Consider the following 13483-nt stretch of genomic DNA (forward strand, 5'->3'; position numbering starts at 1 on the left):
CTGCCTTCTAACTGGGTGGTTCAGTCGGTTGAGACTCTGACTCTTGATCTCAGCTCAGGTCTTGAGCTCAGGGTCGTGAGTTCAAGCCCCACATTGGGCTCCATGCTGGGTGCGGAGCCTACTTAAAAAAAAGATTCAAGTCAAAGCTTCCAACTCCAGAAGCCTCTCCAGCCATCCCCTCCATCCCCACTAAACCACCAGAGTTCATTCCTCTCCATTTGCTCCCACGGTTACGTGTACCTACCCCTATCACAGTATTTTTACTCTGTAATGATATTTTTTAAAGTATCTGTCCCCCTCTTGGATGATGAGCACCTTGAGGACAGGGACTAGATCTTGTTCATTTTGTGACTCCTCAGAGCCTCACCTGATGCTTGGCCCATAAAAAGTATTTATTTGATCAATGTTTGTTGAATAAGAGGCTCTCATCTGAAAGTACCTGCACCCATCCCTGCCCCAAGCCCAGGGTGGAGGTCAGGTAGGAGATGGGGGACTTGAATTGTAAACTTGGAGAGCCCCACGAAAGGCAGGCCAGTACAGTGTTGAGGGTAGAAGTGGGGTGGCCTTCATGTTCACTTTCCCTGCAGCCCCAGCAAAGATCATCTCATTTGGAGGCACCGTGACAACCCCCTGGATGAAAGATGTCCGACTGCCTTGCAATTCAGTGGGTGACCCAGCCCCAGCTGTGAAGTGGACCAAGGATAGGTGTGCATGGGACCCTGGAGGGATGGGGGACCCCAGACATGGGTGTAGTAGAGGAGCCATGAAGAAGAGAATCGGGTACCCCTCCTTTCAGCTGACCAGAGGCCCTGCTGAGTACATGGCTCCTGCTCTCCCATGCAGGCCTGGCCTCCCAGGCTCCCCTCTGTTGGCTGCCAAGGGTGCTTGAAGAGGCCAGGGTTACTGGATATCCCCAGGAAGCCCTGGGTAAAACCCCAAGAGTCCCAGACCCCCTAGCAAGCCTCCTTCTACCTCCATCCCAGTTTCCCTTTAGTTCTGGGGGAGCCCACAGGAGGAGGGGGTGCTTACCATAATCCATTTCTGCCCCCCAACTCCTGCAGTGAAGACTCGGCCATCCCCGTGTCCATGGACGGGCACCGGCTCATCCATACCAATGGCACACTGCTGCTGCGTGCCGTGAAGGCTGAGGACTCAGGCTACTACACGTGCACGGCCACCAACACTGGGGGCTTCGACACCATCATTGTCAACCTTCTGGTGCAAGGTAAGACCCTGGAAGGCCTCCCAGCCACCTGAGTGACAGACCCTTAGTGGAACGGAGGTGCCACGTGGAGGAGGAGGAAGCGGGAGGGATGGAGAGGAGCAGGAGCTGGAGAGGCCCCAGGAAGAGAGCCTGAAAGCCAGGCCTGGGCCCTAGTAGCAGCTGGGACACCCGTGCTCCCACCATCGGTGTTAACCCTTTGTGGTGAGGGCTGGTGGCTTTCCCCCACACAGTTCCCCCGGACCAGCCCCGCCTCACTGTCTCTAAAACCTCCGCTTCGTCCATCACCCTGACCTGGATTCCAGGCGACAATGGGGGCAGCTCCATCCGAGGTGAGAGGGGTCTGGATGAGGAGGGGGAAAGAGGGGAAGAAATTCTGGGCCCAGGAGCAGGGGAAGGGATCTACCCACTCCCACCACTTGTTCCCATGGCAGGCGGGGGGGCGGGGGGTTGGAGAGGGGGTCAGTTGGAACCACAAGGAAGTTACCCAAGTGCCACAGAAAGCCACCAGCGTAGGTGTCTGGGTTTTAGAAGGCCCAAACCAATTCTGCTGGTGAGCTGTGCCAGCCTGAAGGAATCTGTTTTCTTCTCTGGGCCTCAGTTTCCAAATCTGTAACAAATGTACTGAATAGTGCTTCTCAACCTTGAATATGCACATGAATCACCAGGGGATCTTAAAGAATGCAGATTCTGATTCTGGAGGTCTGGGGTGGGATATGACAAGTGCCCAAGTGACCTAATCCTACTGTCAGCACCCCCCCACCCCGTAAGTAGTAGGGTCTAAATATGATCCCTTTTGAGCCTCAAAGCCCTGTATTCTGCTCCCCTCCCCACCTTGGCTGCTAAAGAAAGAGCTTTAAACTCCTTGTGGCTTTTTGGCCAATCTGCATCTGCCCCCTCCCCATCACCAAAGGCCCCACTCTGCCCCTACGGGGAGCCCAGCCCCATGCCACCTGTTGGGGTGTCCCAGGCCCTGCCCTGCCCACCCTGAGCCAGGCAAACCTCCCGGGCAGGCTTCGTGCTGCAGTACTCGGTAGACAACAGCGAGGAATGGAAGGATGTGTTCATCAGCTCAGGCGAGCGGTCCTTCAAGCTGGACAGCCTCAAGTGTGGCACGTGGTACAAGGTGAAGCTGGCAGCCAAGAACAGCGTGGGCTCCGGGCGCATCAGTGAAATCATCGAGGCCAAGACCCATGGGCGGGGTGAGGCCATGCGATGACCCAGCTGGGGAGAGATGGGCCCAGGATATGGGGATGGAAGGTGGTTGGGGTGGGGAAGGAGGGCACAGGGGAGTGGCGGAGAGGGAAGGGAGAGACTCAGCCTAGTTCCCACCACCATGGACAGCACCCGGGCCCATCGCCCATCGCAGTAGGAGAAACAGGCCCCACCTCCCTGACCCGGTACCAGATGGTGGCAGCATCTTCCTTCTTCCCACGTCTCTTCCTCCTTTGCTGAGGCCTTCTCTCCATGTCCATCCCTCTTCCCCCTCCTCCTCTGGCCCCTGGGGCATCCCTACTCCCCAGGGCATCCCTACTCCCCATCTTTGCCAACCAATGCTCCCCAGAACCCCCGGCTGGCCCCGGTGCAGATGAATGAGCCCTCCTCCCCCTCCTCTCCGTCTCTAACCTCGCTCTCTCCCTGTGGCCCCCCAGAGCCCTCCTTCAGCAAAGACCAGCACCTGTTCACCCACATCAACTCCACGCATGCTCGGCTTAACCTGCAGGGCTGGAACAACGGGGGCTGCCCTATCACAGCCATCGTGCTGGAGTACCGGCCCAAGGGCACCTGGGCCTGGCAGGGGCTGCGGGCCAACAGCTCCGGGGAGGTCTTTCTGACCGAGCTGCGGGAGGCCACATGGTACGAGCTGCGCATGCGGGCCTGCAACAGCGCCGGCTGCGGCAATGAGACCGCCCAGTTCGCCACCCTGGACTACGATGGCAGTGAGTGGGGCCGGTGGGAGGGGCGGCACTGGGGCCGCAGCGAGGTGTCCCCGGGGAGCCTGCAGAGAGGTGGACGCATGAAAGAGAGGACATATAAAAAAAAAAATAGGACTGCCACCCAGGAAAAGGCCGGCGACGGAGAGGAGCGGGCCTAGGGAGCAGCAGACTTGTAGGGGGGCAGGCGGGTGAGCAGGGGCACCAGTGGCCAATACAGACCTATAAGCAAACCCATCACACTAAGATAGAGGGGTCTTTTGAAGGTGCGATCCTGCTCTCCGCTGCTTGGGAGAGATGGAGAGTATGATGTAGGGGGGTAGCTGAGGCCCTGTCCCCTGAGGACCCTCTGCATTTAATATGGTGCGTTAGCCAGGATGGGATAGCCTGGGCTACAGGAACAGGTAGACACGGAAAGCTGCAGGGCTTAACCCAGTAAAGATTTGCTTCTTGCTCCCGTCACATCTTGTGAGGCTTGGCTGGCCACCATCTTTTAGCTATGCCGTCTTGAATGTGTAGCCTCCAAGGTCACCAAGAAGAGCGAGGTAGAAAAGGCATCCCAGTTCTTCACTGCCTTGGCCAAGAGGTGATGCTCAGCACTTCTGCTGCCACCCTGTTGTCCAGAACTAGTTATGTGGTTCTAACTGCCAGGAAGTCTGGGAGGTGTGGATGAGCACATGGTATTTGGTGAGCACTAACTGGTGTCTGCTCTATGGGGCACTTCGTACACATGCACACACACTCATGCACTCACATCCGCATGCATACACACATGCACAGGTGCACGCATACACTAAGGACACACAGAAGGCTGAATTCATAGAGACCAGTTGCCATAAGGTAAAGTAAGTCTCCCTAGGTGTTAAGGAAACAGAATAAAGGTGGTATCAGAGGGGGATAGGCTCAAACAAGGAAGGCTTCATACAGGAGATGGCTCTTATGCGAGGCATTGAAACAGGCATGGATCAGGCTTTGCAGAGGGCTATGTCAGCAGAACTTACTGACTCCGTGCAGGCACCCAAGGTTAGCAGATCTCGCCCATGGGTGTTGAGACCCAGGGATCCCACTGCTCTGACTTCTCTCTGTGAATCTCACTTCCCCTCCCCCACTTTACGAGCTGGATGGCGGAATCTAAGCTGATCAGTCCACCCTTTAGAAATGACCACTGAACTCCAACAGGCAGGAGACTCTCTCTGAGAGACTTCGGGATAATTCTAAAATAAGCCCACGGGGTCATCGGTATCATGATGCAGTGTAAAAACTCCACGACTATTCATCTGTTCCTGATGTAGAATTTGGGGAAGTAAAGTAGGAGGATTGGGGCTTTGTGCCAAGAAGTGGAGGTCAGAATGAATCCAAGAGCAGCAAGAGAGGTTCAAAGGTGACCCCACCCAGGGGACTCTGAACAGACCCTACTCATAAGGGACATCCGACTCCTTTCCTCACCCCATTCAGGTACCATCCCTCCCATCAAGTCTGCTCAAGGTGAGGGAGATGATGTGAAGAAGCTGTTCACCATCGGCTGCCCGGTCATCCTGGCCACCCTGGGGGTGGCACTGCTCTTCATCGTTCGCAAGAAGAGGAAGGAAAAGCGGCTGAAGCGTCTCCGAGGTAGGCGAGTTTCCTACAGGCTTCGAGGGAGGGAGTATTGACCCTCAGCCACACTGGCCACCTTTCATTGGCTTGGGGCATCATCTGGACAAGAGAAAGTGCCTGTGTCCCATTGAAGGGAGGGCTGCTTCTCCAACCTTCTGAATCTTTAACCCTCGGTGCTTCCTCCTCTGTGCCTGACCCAAGACTTTGTGCCTGACCTAACGAGGGCTGAATTTTAGAGGTACACACTGGTAAAGCAATATTGATTAAAATATTGAAACATTTCCATGTTATTTGTTTGGTAAATAATTGTTACTCCCTTCTACCCTGGATGCTCCTTCTCTTTCACAGGATCCCTGAGATTCTTCTAGGGGCTGGCCACTAAAGCATAGACCTGCAAGTGGTCTCTAGGACCTTGCTCAGTTCTGACTGTGTGGCTTCTATGACATGTCAGATGTTAAATATTTTGAATATCACCCTCTCCCAATCTACAATACCATAGACTGGCATGACTGGGTCATAGACTACCATAGACTGGGTCTTCCTTCGCTTGATTTTCCCAGGGACTAGTGCAGTGTCTGGCACCTAGTAGTTGCTTAACAGATGCTCATTCACTCATTTGGATACCATTTATTGAACATCTACTGTATTGTAGATACTGCCGGACATTGGAGATACAAAGATGAATGAAGAAGGAACAGTCCATAGTCTTGTGAAACATAGTCTAGTCCTCATAGAATTCATGGTTTAATGTGAGAAGCCAGAGTATAGTCGTAGCACAGAAGAGGGGATTAGTAACACTACCTAGAGTGTTTAGGAGTTGGTGGATGAATCGTTGGATGATTGGAAGGATGACTGGATGGTTGGATGGAAGGATGATTGGATGAATGGCTAAATGAATGGTTGGATGGATAGGTGGTTGGATGGATAGATAGATGGAGGAGTGGTGGATGGATGGACGGACAGATGGATGATTAGTTAGGTGGATTGATGGTTGAATGGATTAATGGTTGGGCCGATGGGTAGATGGATGGATGCATGCATATTTGAATGGATGGATAATAGATGATTGTATGAAAGATTGGGTAGATGGATGAATAGTTGAATGGCTGGATAGTTGAATGGGTGGATGCTGGATGAATGACCGGATGGGTCGGGGGAGAAGTGAATAGATTGACAGATATATGGATCAATGATGGATGGATGGGTGAGTCAATGGTTGGATACATACATGCAACTAGATTCATTCTGACAGATCATTCTTATGATTCTCATTCTCATCAGAGGTCTAATACATTAACTAGATCCTTGCTGCCTTTTTTTTTTTTTTTTTTTTTGGTCAATTCCTAACCTGAGATCCTGATCCTATTCAAGGCCTCTCTGGAGACAAAGCAGGGACCCCCAAATTCATCCATGACTTTTTAGGGACAGATACCCAAGAGGAAGAAATAAAGCCTCTTGGTTGATAGTCATCTGAGGATGCCCATTGACCACTTCTACTGAATCCTCCACTCTCTTCTCTTCCCAGAAGATAACTGAGGATAGACCCTCCACTGGTACCCATTCCCAGCCTGCTATGACGTCTTGTTTAATTAGAGTCAATTCAGGAAACAGATGGAGCACTTTATATACCCTCTCCTCTGGGAAGGACCTCCCTATTAGATAAAAATCTGAGGAAAGAAAAACAGACCTGAGCCAAATCTTGTGTCAGCAGCAGCCAGAGCTTATCCTATGTTAGACTATTTTAGAGGGCCTTTCATTTCTCCCTCTTCTTCCCAGGAGACCAGCCCCAGTCCCAGTCTAGGAAATTCTCCCACCTTGTTCCCTATGCCTCTTCCAGTTTGCATCCCGCTCAGACGCCATTCTCACCCAGTCCCTCTCTCTACTGTTTTGCAGATGCAAAGAGTCTTGCAGAAATGTTGATAAGGTAGGTGTCACATCACTGTTTCCTCCCTTGCAGAGGACAGGCTTCTAGGACCCCCACTGTCCTGCAACACCCTCTCCCCCAGCCTCTTGTGGCTACTGAGTCACCCGCCTCTGACCCTTCTCCCCACAGCAAGAACAACCGAAGTTTTGACACCCCTGTGAAGGGGCCACCCCAAGGCCCGCGGCTACACATTGACATTCCCAGGGTCCAGCTGCTCATCGAGGACAAGGAGGGCATCAAGCAGCTGGGTGAGTGACAGGTGCCACAAGTTCCCTGTCCTGGTCTTCCTCAGGCCACAGCCCACAAAGGGCAGCCCCCAGCCCTTACAGCAGTGCCCAGGGGTCTAGCAGCAGCTGCATTCACAACTCAGCAACCTCAGAACTCACCAAAGCTTCTCTTGAGGGCTGAGCTTCCTCTTTTGTCTCACTGCAAGAATTATTCTGTCCTTTCTGCATCTCAACATTGAATAAAGACAAAAAAGAAATTCGGGAAGTCCAAAGAGAAGGACTCCTACCCATTGTCCTTCTTCCCCCAGGAGATGACAAAGCCACCATCCCCGTGACGGATGCTGAGTTCAGCCAAGCTGTCAACCCGCAGAGTTTCTGCACTGGTGTCTCCTTGCACCACCCAGCCCTCATCCAGAGCACAGGACCCCTCATCGACATGTCTGACATCCGGCCAGGCACCAGTATGCCTTATCCCCAGGGAGACATACCCCCTCCCAAACAGGGTGTTCTGGGCACAGCATGGGACACAGGTGAAAAAAGATAGGGGGTGGAATGGGAGGCTCAGAGCAGCATGGAAGAATGGAGGCAGCAGGACAGGGCGTGACATTCTTCCCCAAGCCAAAGGAAAAGATGGGGTGGGTGCAGAGGACCAGGATGCCACCCACTGCCCCCACACCTCACCACTGTTGCTCTTCTCCTCCGGGGCCAGCTGTGTGGTCAGGAAAGGCAGCATGCCCAGCATCCCCCAGGGAGCTTCTGTGGCTGTCTCTGCCTCCTCCCTTGCTCCCCACTGCCCTTCTGGTAAGTGCCAGCTGCCCGAGGCTGAGTGCCCTCTGGAGGCACTAGCTCTTGCTTCCTCTGGGCAGATCCAGTGTCCAGGAAGAACGTGAAGTCAGCCCACAGCACCCGGAACCGGTACTCAAGCCAGTGGACTCTGACCAAGTGCCAGGCCTCCACACCTGCCCGCACCCTCACCTCTGACTGGCGCACCGTGGGATCCCAGCACGGTGTCACTGTCACTGAGAGTGACAGCTACAGCGCCAGCCTCTCCCAGGATACAGGTGAGCCCAAGGCGTGGCCTGCAGGCGTGCTCTCTCTCCTCCAGCTCCCCCACCAGCCAGCTCCCCCTCCCACGTTCCCAGTCCCACCCACCAGCTCGTGGGGTCCAGGGCACAAGTCACTCTCGCTTCCAGCCGGCCACTGACTTACGTGCAACTGGCACAGAAACACTTGAGCTCGCCAAGCTCTGCTTAGTCAAGGATTTCATTTTGCTGTCCCAAGAGAGGTCAGAGAAAATGGTACACGTGATGTTTGTTGGAGAAGGAGTGGAGTGTTCCAGGGGGTGGGTGCCCATTTCCAAGAATGGAAAATCTTCTGCCCTTGACTCAACAAAGACCCCCCTTCTGTCACCACGGCCGCCTTCCCAGGGGCAGAGCGGGGTCTGCGGAGATGACTGCCGGGCTCAAGGGTAGGGGAACTGGTCAGGCTGGTCAGAGGAGACCCTCCTCCCGACAACCCCCTCATTTCCTCCTAACTCCGGGCCTTCCGTGTCTCCAGACAAAGGACGGAACAGCATGGTGTCCACCGAGAGCGCCTCTTCCACCTACGAGGAGCTGGCGCGGGCCTATGAGCACGCCAAGCTGGAGGAGCAGCTACAGCACGCCAAGTTCGAGATCACCGAGTGCTTCATCTCGGACAGCTCCTCCGACCAGATGACCACGGGCACCAACGAGAATGCGGACAGCATGACGTCCATGAGCACGCCCTCGGAGCCCGGCATTTGTCGCTTCACTGCCTCCCCGCCCAAGCCCCAGGATGCCGACCGAGGCAAGAACGTGGCTGTGCCCATCCCGCACCGGGCCAGCAAGAGTGAGTGCTTGGCCCACCTCCCCCGCTGCAGCCCCGGCCTTCGGGCACTGGGGCCGGCCGGCCCGGCTGGGCTCCTTGGGGGGCGGGCAGCGCAGAGCAAGTACTCGGGAGATCAGGGTCCATATCCTGGCTCAGCCTCTTCACACGTCCAGTCAGCCCCTCTGCCTTCATCTTCTCCTTGGTAAAATGCAAATAGCAGCACATACTCTGCGTTGTCGTAGTAAGAACTAGAAAGGCTATACGTGCCTGACACGTAGCAGGGTCACAGGACGTAGTGGTCATTCCCTTACTCTGCAGCTATGTCAGTAGTGAGGGGCAGCCGTTAGGGGGGTCTGCTGCCCAATGGCCATCGGTCTCAGTGCCAATTCAAAATTGTCCCAGACCCAAAGGAGCAATCCTGGCAGCTCAGCCCCAGGGGTACCAAACCTCATGAGAGCAGTGACCTCGCCTGACTGGGAACCATGTGACCCCAGGAGCCTGGCCAGAGCATATGCCCTTCAGGGTTGGTGGGGCAGCTGTATGATACCCAGAGGGCGTGTGAGGTTCCATCTGCAGACCCTGGAACCACACCCTGGAACCACACCGTCATGTCACACCATGCAGGGTCTAGTCTGCTGGCTACTGGCCTTGCTAAGTGGCCGTGCTAATCAGGGCACTCAGGTCATCTAGAGAAGAGCCCAGGGTGACAAAGTACAAGGTCTCTGGAGATCAGCAGCCCTGAATGGCATCCCTGCCCCCCTTCTAGCTGGGTGAATTGGGGCAAATTACTTAATCTCTCTGAAGCTCAGTTTTCTCACTTGCAAAATGTAGGCAGATTTGGGGGGGAGGGTAAGATTTTTTATTTATTCATTCCTGAGAGACACAGAAAGAGGCAGAGACATGGGCAGAGGGAGAAGCAAGCTCCTTGCAGGGAGCCCAATGCAGGACTCGATCCCAGGACCCTGGGATCAGGACCTGAGCCAAATGCAGACACTCAACCACTGAGCCACCCAGGCACTCTTGTAGGCAGGTATTCACCTATCCAGGGGGCTGCAAGGACTAAATGAGATCGTGTAAAGAAAGATCCTAACACAGTCAATAGGTTAGAGGCACATTTACAGGCAAGGATGCTCACAGAGCCCAGGGATCAGGACATGGAGATCCTAAAAGCCTGTCATATGGAGGCGGTTTAAGAAATCAGGAACATACCACCTGGAAAAAAGGAGAGGGATGAGGAAATACAGCTGACGTCAGACATCTGGAAGGCTGCTGTGGGAAAGGCAGTGAAGGGTGGCGGGAGCGCTTGCTGTGTGGGTCCTCGGAAGGCTCAACGTGGGGCGTGACGAGCATCCCCTCCTCGGGGTAAAGAAAACTTTTCTAACGGCCAGAGCTCTTAGGAAGTCATGTTTTCAGAAATGAAAACAACTGTCCACCAGCTGAAGCTGACCAGCCTAAATCGGTCATTCAGCAATAAGTATCAATTTATTGAATCACTGCCATGTGTGCCCACCACCGTGTTGCGGCCCTTCCCCTGCTTTATCTCATCCGGTACTCACAGTAACCCCATAGGGAAATGTGACGCTCTGCAGGCTCAGAGATCTGGTCAAGTAATTGATCTTTTCTGGACTCTTCCCTGCCTAGCTCGTACAGGGACTCCTAGGTCAGATCAGGGAAGAGCTTGGGGAGTCGGGTAGGATGGACAAGCTGGTTCCCAGAGGCCCCTGCCTCCAACGTTTTCTGCTTCTGTGATTCCAGGTGACTACTGTAACCTGCCCCTGTATGCCAAGTCGGAGGCCTTCTTCCGAAAGGCAGACGGCCGTGAGCCCTGTCCCGTGGTCCCACCCCGAGAGGCTTCCATCCGGAACCTGGCTCGAACCTACCACACCCAGGCTCGCCACCTGACCTTGGACCCTGCCAGCAAGCCCTTGGGCCTCCCGCATCCAGGGGCCCCTGCTGCCGCCTCCACAGCCACTTTACCTCAGAGGACTCTGGCCATGCCAGCACCCCCAGCCGGCACGGCCCCCCCGGCTCCCGGCCCGGCCCCTGCCGAGCCCCCTGCCGCCCCCAGTGCTGCCCCTCCGGCCCCCAGCACCGAGCCTCCGCGGGCCGGGGGCCCACACACCAAAATGGGAGGTTCCAGGGACTCGCTTCTCGAGATGAGCACATCGGGGGTGGGGAGGTCTCAGAAGCAGGGGGCGGGGGCCTACTCCAAATCCTATACCCTGGTGTAGGGGGCACGGCGAGAAAAGCAGCCCTACGCTCGGACCCGTCTGCACCTCCGGCCCTCACACACCAACTTGGCTGTTTTCCTGCATTATTTATATTAAACTGACAGACAAAAACCAACCAACAACGAAAAGAAACCGCCCCCCCCCCCCCAAGTCATGAACACTTGTACATAGAACTCTTTTGTACAAATGAAACTATTTTCTTCTCCATGAAGCCAGGGCACAAAGAATTTGACAGTACAAATCAACCCCCACCCAACCCCCCGGCCCCACAAAATACGCGTGGAGAGATATATATACATATATAGGGAGACAGGCACACAGCGACAAGCTATATATCTATATATTTCTCTCACCTTATTTTGAGACAGAGGCAGGAAGATTCAGCAACTTTTCCCTCCTACTCACTCACCCTCCCTTCAGTCTAGGTGGTTTTGACAAAGACCAAAATCCCGACTCAGAGACACTGCATGCGATTTTACTGTTCCAAGAAAACCAGGAGTTGCTTCAATTTGCAGATGCTTATGTGTTAATACCTTTTTCTATGAAAAAAAACCCAGCGCCGTGTGCAATAAAGGTTATGTTTCTACATGGTAGCTTTTTTCCCATCTGGCAAGGGCCAGTGGGGAGGGCGGGTGGAAAGGAAAGTCCCCTCTACCTGGCCCCTTTATCTCTCCTGGAGACACTTTGAGAAGTTCCGGCTTTAGCTCAGCAGGTTAAACTTTTTTAAAGGCTTTCAATTAGCCAACTGCATCCTTGAGTACCTGTTGTGTTTGCAGACCTGGGCTGGCCTCTCAAGGGGGCCAGCTGTGTGAATTTGAGCAAGCTCCTGAGCCCCTCTGGACCAGCTTATCTCTAAAATGGGGCAACCTTGCTGAGAGCTCTGGGGAGCCTGGTCTGGGGGATATGGGGACAGGTGTCTGCTGACTTTTCTCCTCCGGGAGAACACAGGGTAGCCCAAGAAGCAAAGCGAGGCAAGCCACAAGTATGCACTTAAGTTCTGTAAGAGGTACCTACAAACTGGGAAGGGGAGAGATTCTATAAGCCCTGGGGCTCCAGCCAGATCCTGAAATTCTGGGCTGAACTTTAGGGCATGGTGAGGCCAAGGAGAAGGAGTGAGGTCATCAGAGGCTGGAAAGGTGAAAGGGGCTCATGGAGGAGGGAAATGGAGCTGCACCACAAGAGAATCAGGCCAGCAGGCACACTAGGTACCTCGCCTGGTTTGGAAGGAGCTGGCAATCCGGTGGCCAGGTGGAAGGAAACGTGCAGTCATGCAGGTGGCAGGGGGGCCGTATCTGATGAAAGGCATGAGAGGCTGGGTGGGCCGGGCCTCCAAGGACAGTGAAGGTTTGAGTAGACAGAGGAGAGGGAGAGACCAGAGGTCACGGTCTCCCTCCTCCCTCCACCAGGGCCGGAGCCCCGGGGTGAAAAGCACATGCACCGAAGAAGTACAAAGGGGGGGTCAGTGCCTCAGGTCGAGGCTGAGTTGTGGATCGGGAATCTGGAAGGAAGGTGAGTCTGGGGCCTGCTGTCCTCTGGAAGCAGAGAGGAGGTACTGGGAAGGGGACCGGAGTGCTGGAGAGGGAGGGAGGGGTTTGTGCAGGTTGCCGGTGGGCTGTCCCTGTCCCTCTGGGCCACAGCGAGGTCCTGCCTGGGAGGCATGACCTTTAATAGAAACACTTTCCAAAAAGTGACTCGTTCCTCATACACAACCTTAGCACCCAGGGAATCTGGGAGACAGAGGAGCCCGGCCCGTGAGTGTCTCCAGTGCAAGGTAAGGGGATAGCCATCGCGAGAGGGAAGGGGGCAGAGGCCTGTGCTCCTAGGTGACTTCTGGCCCGAGGGGAAACTCCATCTCAGCCCCCCACCCCCGCTCAGGATCCAGCTGGGAGAACCGGCTAACAGCAATAATGAGACTAGTGAGAAGGGCCAGGCACCTGCTGACTGCCCAGCCCCTTCCACCGGCGGGAAGACAGGGCTCCTCCAGGGCTGCGTGTGCCATCTGCAGGTCACCTCCCAAACTGCAAGCACGACGATCCAGTCCTTTCTAGAACTTGGTTCTAGAACCCTCCACTGGACACCAGGAAACACGAATCAGACCCAGTTGGACCAGCATGAGAGGATGAACAGGTCCCCAGAGGCTGGAGTAGAACGGAGCCACCTGCCTGAGGTTGCAGAGGGGAGCCCAATCATGACAGTACATTGCAGAGCCCTGTGCTGTGTGCCAGGCCCTGAGCAAAGCACTTTCCTCGCGTTGGCCCGTGTGACCTCACTGCAGCCCCGGGAGGCGGGTGTCATAGGCTCCATCTGCCCTGTAAGGTGGTTGGCACTCTGGGGAATTAAGTAACTCATCCAGGGTTAGAGGAACAGGAAGTGGTGAATTCTGATCCTTAACCACAGAACCATACTGCCCCGTGGTGTTCTGCTGCTCGGAGACTGAGTTTCAGTTCGGCCCCTAAGACAGGTGAGGCATCTGCTGGGACCAGGGACCAGCTATCCTTACT

The 13483-nt window shown here is 54.8% G+C and overlaps 1 protein-coding gene across 2 annotated transcripts in view; it reads left to right on the forward strand.

Annotated features, from left to right (window-relative positions):
• DSCAML1 (DS cell adhesion molecule like 1) overlaps positions 1-11568 on the forward strand; it is a 344746-nt gene extending 333178 nt beyond the window's left edge. For both annotated transcript variants that reach the window (XM_038536014.1, XM_038536015.1), the window contains 12 exons: positions 588-705; positions 1062-1225; positions 1456-1554; positions 2236-2424; positions 2875-3162; positions 4612-4767; positions 6646-6676; positions 6806-6924; positions 7212-7364; positions 7770-7964; positions 8461-8772; positions 10507-11568. In XM_038536014.1, coding sequence (XP_038391942.1) covers positions 588-705; positions 1062-1225; positions 1456-1554; positions 2236-2424; positions 2875-3162; positions 4612-4767; positions 6646-6676; positions 6806-6924; positions 7212-7364; positions 7770-7964; positions 8461-8772; positions 10507-10982 — 2300 coding nt within the window. In that variant the 3' untranslated portion in view covers positions 10983-11568. The remainder of the gene's footprint in view (positions 1-587; positions 706-1061; positions 1226-1455; positions 1555-2235; positions 2425-2874; positions 3163-4611; positions 4768-6645; positions 6677-6805; positions 6925-7211; positions 7365-7769; positions 7965-8460; positions 8773-10506) is intronic.
• The last annotated feature ends 1915 nt before the right edge of the window (positions 11569-13483 follow it).

Source organism: Canis lupus, chromosome 5, assembly GCF_011100685.1.
Source record: "Canis lupus familiaris isolate Mischka breed German Shepherd chromosome 5, alternate assembly UU_Cfam_GSD_1.0, whole genome shotgun sequence".
NCBI classification, from domain to species: Eukaryota; Metazoa; Chordata; class Mammalia; order Carnivora; family Canidae; genus Canis; species Canis lupus.